Source organism: Empidonax traillii, unplaced genomic scaffold (genome assembly GCF_003031625.1).
Source record: "Empidonax traillii isolate 1590-97213 ecotype Southwest subspecies unplaced genomic scaffold, ASM303162v1 scaffold395:size559319, whole genome shotgun sequence".
Classification (NCBI taxonomy): domain Eukaryota; kingdom Metazoa; phylum Chordata; class Aves; order Passeriformes; family Tyrannidae; genus Empidonax; species Empidonax traillii.
Window position 1 is genome coordinate 302,335 of NW_020955588.1, and position 7,031 is coordinate 309,365.

Genomic DNA, 7,031 nt, shown 5'->3' on the forward strand with positions numbered 1-7,031 from the left:
AAACTAAGCTGTATTTTCACAGGTGAAAAATATTAGCCAAGGTGGCATTTAAAAACTCAGGATTTTTGAAAGTAGTAGATGCAATCAGCAAATGAACTTAACTGTTCTGCTTGAGTAAGACCCTGCAAACGAGGACAATTTAAGTCACAAACGTGCCATTTTAACAACGCACGCTGGACTTCTCCGTTTTGTTGGTTTTTTTTTGTTTGTTTGTTTTAAAGCCTCCACATAAATGCAAAGGTTCCATTTTTGTACAGACCCATCTTGTACCTGTGAGTCGAACACACAACTTTAACAATGACTCAAAACTGAGTGACTTCAAGCTGCATGCTTCAAGTTAGGCATTTACAGGATGAGAACTACACGGAACATTTTAATAGCAAACACCTGTGGGTAAGAAGTGTGGTGTATCTAACATGCTGTGCCTTGACATACAGGTAATACAGACAAAATACTTTGTGGGTCTCTTTCAACTCAGAATATTCTGTGAAATGTTACATATTTCCTAGGCCACTCACTAATAACTAAGAATTTTAACTGGTTAAACTCTGCTAAACACCCTGCTGCTCCAAGCATTGCCACGAAGCTCTACAGTCCACGCTCCCTAAGCCATGTAACGCTTCTTGTCACTTCCAGTGCTTTAATATTAACACTTTACAAATTCAAAAAACCAAAACTACATTCCACAACACAGCAGCATGTGACACCTGACGCTAAACCACCTGGTGCTGGTTGTCACTCGGGGACAAAAGCTGATGGGACAAGACCACTACTCTGAGTAAGTTGCAACTTCCCTGGCGGATGCCGCCGCCCGTGTCGGTGGCACCCCCGCGTCCCCCCACCCGCTCCGCACCCACCTCTGCGCTCCTGGACGCGCACCACGATCTCCCAGGCGGCCGCCGCCTCCCGGTCCAGGGCCGCGCTCAGCATCACCTCTCCGCTCTCCCGCTCCACTCGCACCGGCGACTCCTCGACGGGCGGCGACAGCAGCTCGAACCAGGCGGCGGCGAAGCGGGCCGGGGCCAGCGTGGCCAGGCGGGTGCCCGGGCGGGCATCCTCGGGCAGGGCGAGCGCCAGGGGCGCGGCGGGCGGCAGCGCGGCCCGGCGGCGGCGGGGCGGGGGCGCCGGGAGGCGCTTGGGCTGCGGCAGCACCTCCAGCTCCAGGGGCTCGCTGAGCAGCGCGGGCCGCCCGCGGTCCCGGGCGTAGAGGCGCAGCGGGATGGGCGCCCGCAGGTGGAGCAGGGAGCGCACCAGCACCACCCGCCCGCTGCGCGGCACCACGAAGAAGTGCGCGCTCCGCGGGAGGGCGAAGTAGCGCAGCTCCGCGTTGGCTCCCGCGTCCGCGTCCTCGGCCCGCGCCTGCCACACCTGCGACTTGAGCGCCAGCGTCTCGTCCACGCGGAGCTGCGCGGGGCCCGGCCCCACGAAGCGCGGCGCGTTGTCATTGTCGTCCAGGACGCGCACGGTGAGCGCGGCCAGCTCGGCGGGCGCGGCGCCGCGGGGCGCGCAGCGCTTGCAGCAGAGCGCCAGGCGCAGCGAGTACAGCGCCCGCGCCTCGCGGTCCAGCGGCCGCCGGGTGCGCAGCCACACGCGGGCCGTGCGCGCGTCCAGCGCCGCCTGGAAGTGCGAGTGCCCCTCGCCCAGCAGCTGCAGGTGCCAGCGGCGCCCCTGCACCTTGGCGCACCAGGGCTCGGGCCCCAGCCGCGTCAGCGGGATGCTCAGCCCGCGCACACGCGTGCCCGCCGGCCGGTTCTCCTCCACCTGCCCGTCGAAGGCGGGTGTCCTGCGCGGGGCGGCGCGGGCGGCGGCCAGAGCCCCGCACAGCAGCAGCACCAGGCAGCCGGCGGTGCCCAGCGCGCCCATCGCGGCTCGCAGTGCGCGGCGCTCCCGCGGCGAGTGGGCGGGCGGGGAGGGGCCGCGGGGCAGGGCCGCGCCCGGGGGGCAGCCGGGGCAGCGCCCGCCCCCGCCCCGACTCCTCCCGGCCGGGTTCGCGCGTCCCCGGCGCCCGGTTTCGGGTGTCCCTGCCGGGTGAACTGCCCCAGTTACCCCGCTGATGGAATAATCTCCTATAGCCCCCCCCCCCCCCCCCCCCCCCCCCCCCCCCCCCCCCCCCCCCCCCCCCCCCCCCCCCCCCCCCCCCCCCCCCCCCCCCCTTCTCCGGGAGCCAAGTTCTTCGTCCGCTCGCCCCGGGTGATGTCCTGCAGTCTCTCACGTGTCAAACAGGCTCTCCCAGCGCTCTGAAAACGTTTTGTTGATTTCTTGATAGCTACCTGTTCTAAAATGCTGGTTTTGTCTCAGCTTGTACCTGAGCCTAAAGTCACATCCTTGGTCACAATTAATCAGCTCTCTAATGGCTTCCGAGTTACGAAGGTAAAAAAGAATTCTAGGAGAAATGTAGCTCAGATAGAGGATGTTTCTGGTGATATAAACAGCAAGAAACGCAATTCAACATTCATCTAACTGTGTTGGATTTTCAGCATAAGAAAAACTAAACAAAAAAAAAAAAAAGAAAAAGGCTAAATTTCACCATTGAACTGGCTGCGCAAATCAGGTGTGTTGCTAGAAAGTTACTAGATTCTAGATTTGATACTAGATACTACATCTGAAGTTCCTCTTCAAATCAGAACTGTGCTTTCAAGAGTAAAGTCAAACAAAATATAAAATAGGAATTAGCTATTTTTATGTAGATCTTGATCTTAATTTAAGATCAATTCTGAGATTAAAAACAACCCAAAACAATTAAAAATACTCCATATTCATCACATTACTCAAATGTCATGAAACTAGATAATGTTTACTTTTCTTGTAAACTAGACAGTGCATCTTCCTTACGTGTCCCGCTCAAGACTGTGAAAAAGTTCATAAACACAGTACTGTACCTTTCTGTAAGTCTTTCAGAGAATCTGGTTGCCTTTTGGGGGATTTGGCAGTGCAGGATCAAGTAGGAAGACTGTGGGAGACTCAGAATGAAAAGTCCAAGTGCTCTGCTATTTACCAGTGAGGAGTGACCTTCTCCATTTCATCCTGCAAGTAATTAAGGAGATACCAATCATCAGCTTCACACATTAATATATGCTCTCCATTTATGCCTCATATTTAAATCCGTGTATAAAAGCACCCTCCATTATGGGATGTCATCTTCACTGCTTTTGTGGAGGCTTTTTTTTTTTTTTGGTCTTAAACTAGAGAATTTGTGACATCTGTGGATTGTGTGCAGAACAAAGAGCAACAAAGATTGGAATGAGATGGGAAGAACTCATAACTTGGTCACAAAGACTGACGTGGCTCCAAGATAAAAGGAACTTTTCCAAGAGTTTCCTAACTAGTAGGGTACTATGAATAGCCTACGAGTACTATTTGATAAAAAATTGATCAAACTATTTTGTGAGATAATTTTTATGAGTTTTGCTTTTACATCCCTTAGGATTTCTCTCTGTAAAAACATACCAGGAAAGGAACTACATTGTGAAAGGTCTTTCACTTCTGCATCAAAAATTCAAGAGATAATTAATTAAAAACCAATGTGGTTCTAAGAGATTTCAAAGATGAGCCTCATTCATAATTTCAAATGCAGAATTCATGCTACATTATTTTAATCAACATGTAGAAAGGAAACTGAGAGATTTCACAAGGATTTTTCAGAAAAAAAATAAAGACTTTATACCATTGTTTGTTAAAAAAATAAAAAGATGGTGATTTTTATAGTTCACTGCCCTATGGTAATCGTAGACAAATACTTGAGGCTCTGTAATCCTATTACTAACTCTGCAAATTAGTGGGAATCTAAATTGATGCACTGAGTATTTTATAGTCAGACTCTTTTTTACTTCAGCCCATCTCCAGAAGTCCTGACCACATAGTTTTACTGTACAAGCTTCTCAGGTGTTCTACTTCACAGGTTTGTTGAGATCTAGAGAGTATAATAAACTTTACACGTGGTTTGCTTCTTTTTCCTGTCTGGAACAGCACCCTGTGAGATTCCAGCAGGGTTCTCTGACTGTCCCAGACCATTCTCCCACTTACAGAAACTCCCTCTGTTTCTGTGCTCTGACTCTGAATTTGAGAAGATGCACCAAGTTCTTGTACTAATCCAAGAATTCTTTTCTTGCTCCTGACTTCAATTACCTGTGTGTACCCTATTATTACAGTAACTTGGATTTTTCCCTCTTTTTGTTCTGTAAAAGTTGGATTTAAAACCCTCAGAGTCTCATGCCCAGGCTGCACAGATCCCTGCAAGCCTGGAGTGCAGGTGAGCATCGTTTGCAGAGATCTCACACGACCACAGGTACCTCCTGGTAGCACACAGCACCAAGTATAACCAACCTGCTGGTTACTGAGGTTCACCTGTGTGATCAGAGGATGGCAAGGCCAGGACAAAATCATTATCTCTGCCAATATTGATGAATTCATGGAAATTATGGAATTCATGGAGATTCATTGGAAATTATGGAATTACAGTCTTTGTAACTCGTTGATTTATATATTAATGTAAATTTTTAAAGAAACATCATAATAAGTATTTGATGCAGAATTTGCAGCTTACAAATTAGAATGCCTTCAAAATATGAACAGGAAACCATTCCGAGGAAAATCTTGCCTTAACCATATGGAACGTCACTGCCAATACTGAGGCAGGAGAGAGCAGTGCAAGGCATTTTTCCTGGTTTGCATATACCTTGTAGCTGAAGGGCAGGATGGCTTAGGGAAAAGTGGGACAATCAACTTTGCTTTTGATCAAAAGGCAAATATGCCTGAAGCAGTGAGTGCTCTTGACTGCCACATACTTTCCAGGAGAAGAAAGGGGCTGGAAGTCCTCTGGGATCTTTTACTATAAATAACTATAAATATATAACAATAACAGAATTAATCAACCCCTCTGGAGCAAGCTGGTGTGTATGTCATCTGGTGCACCTGACAGACATTACTCCCAAGCATTAGTTTGAACTCTCAGGAAGGGCTCTACTCTGCTGCATATCTAGACAAAGGAAGCTCTTCCCACACTGTTTACTCCCCACTCATGATTCCACAAGTGTCTTGGCTCACAGCTCTGCAGGATCCAGCCCAAAGCAACACAACAGCCCCCGTGTGATTTTAGATGGTTTGTACATTGTCACTTTTTATAACAACACTTGTAGCTCCACTTCCTCAAATGCAAGTACAAGTGATAAGCCTTTCCTGTATAATTTTGCAAATTAAACCTAAATTATTCAGAAGTACAGCTGCTGTTGTCTAATCCTTGCTAGTTCTTTATGCAGCTTTCTCTGTATTAGTCACAATTTTTTTCTTGGAATGCAGCACTTGAATGAGTGCAAGAAATACCTTCTGTCATACTAAAAGCGGAAACCTTCCTCCAAAAGGGAAAACTAATGACATTTTCAATATCTTTCCGTATTTTATAACAATTACTTCCCAGTTTATTTCAGCCAGCTGGAAGACCCTTTCTGCTGTTAAGCGTAGTGTGCTATATGCAAGTCCAAAGAGATGTAGAATACAATAATGTACCTGAAAAGACATACTTATGCAGCCAGAAACACCTCCTACGTGACTTACAACCAAATTAAATAGCTATACATACATATCAGAAAGTGAAACTGGAGGTGTGTTGCAATCAGACAACACTGTCATGATAAATTGTCACTCAATAACATTCTAATGCTATGCTCTGTTTTCCCAGGTTGGTGCTTTACTGCTTACCAATTTAAATACATTATCAATAATGTCAATAAACAGTTAGAAAAATCTTTCCAGAAAAGCTTTTCATAAACATGCTAAGTTTTCACATGATAAAGTTTTTCTATTTCCCAGAATTTTGATATACATGATGACACAGAAAGAGTGATTTCCCTTCTTTTTAAAAAATGACCTTTGCATATGACTTTATCCGACTCTCTACACATTCATTTTTCTCAAAACTTTGCTACTTCCCTCTAACTGCCTTAATAAAATGCCTATGTGAGAAGCAGATTGCTGTTTTCGCGTTCAATACGTAAACCACAACAAATGCATGTGCCCAGTACTAAATCTTAGAGAACCTTCCTGACAGTATTTTTCATTTATTTTATACATGCAGGAAACAGAATCCATTCATTCTTGCTTGTCTTTCCTATTTATAAGCATAATTCTCCAAAACTTCAGTATCTTTTGCTTTGGTCATCACATTTCTCTGTGTTTCAGAACCCCAAACTATTTTCACCACAACAGAACTAACCAGAAGAACAATTTACATGGTCAGAATTTGCAGATTTGGCAAAGAAAATGTATCTGATTCCATCCTGCTCGGCTTCCAGCAGAAGCCAGGCAGGCTTCTGGTGAGCTGCTCATCATCCAGCCTAAAGGGCTGCTGAGAAGCCTGCTCTTCCAGATTCCACAGTTCTGGGAAGCGCATCACTGGACTGCAGCCCTATGGCTTGGGATGTGAAAGCTTCCAGGGTCTGGAGCAGATAACTGCCACAAAACCAGGGAGCCCACACCTGCCAAAGTCAGCAGATCTGAAAGCCACAGATGGACTGACCTAGATCCAGGGTAACACTCTTCCACAGAGACTTTCTGGAGCTGAGAGGGGTTTGCTCCTAGGTGGAAGGAATCAAATTTTTAAATATCACCAATCAGCACATTCAACAGAAAGGTACTTAAAACAGCCTTACACAGACTATCCTCTGAAGAGAAAATTTAAATAACTACAAACAGTGTGACAAAACCACACACTGGTGTCTGTGCACATTTCAGGTGTCTTACACTGTACCTTACAATTAGCATGTGTCAGTCAGATCAGCAGTTATTATAAGACATATTCTGATTTAGTTGATAATAAAGAATAATATACTACCTACAAGGGCAGAAACCACCTTTAAAGTTTTAAAGTAATTAGCTTATCTTCATCTTTCAGAATTAAGAAAGCTCTTGAGTGATACAAATATTTTAATTTTTTTGACTTACACTTCGAGCTCTTACACGTTAAAAATGTTCAAGCTTATTAACGCTGGAAATTTGGAAACTAAAGCTGCAATTAGGGCATATAGAAAACTTATACA

At 46.4% G+C, this 7,031-nt stretch overlaps 2 protein-coding genes across 2 annotated transcripts in view; one reads left to right on the forward strand and one right to left on the reverse strand.

The window, feature by feature from the left end:
• The window catches only part of LOC114062276 (neural-cadherin-like), a 59,352-nt gene extending 57,489 nt beyond the window's left edge, over window positions 1–1,863 (reverse strand). The window contains exon 1 of the mRNA XM_027893539.1: window positions 858–1,863. Coding sequence (XP_027749340.1) covers window positions 858–1,863 — 1,006 coding nt within the window. The remainder of the gene's footprint in view (window positions 1–857) is intronic.
• Window positions 1,864–2,280: 417 nt separating this feature from the next.
• PDCD5 (programmed cell death 5) overlaps window positions 2,281–7,031 on the forward strand; it is a 12,786-nt gene continuing 8,035 nt past the window's right edge. The window contains exon 1 of the mRNA XM_027893540.1: window positions 2,281–2,370. Within this exon, the coding sequence (XP_027749341.1) occupies window positions 2,281–2,370 (90 nt within the window). The remainder of the gene's footprint in view (window positions 2,371–7,031) is intronic.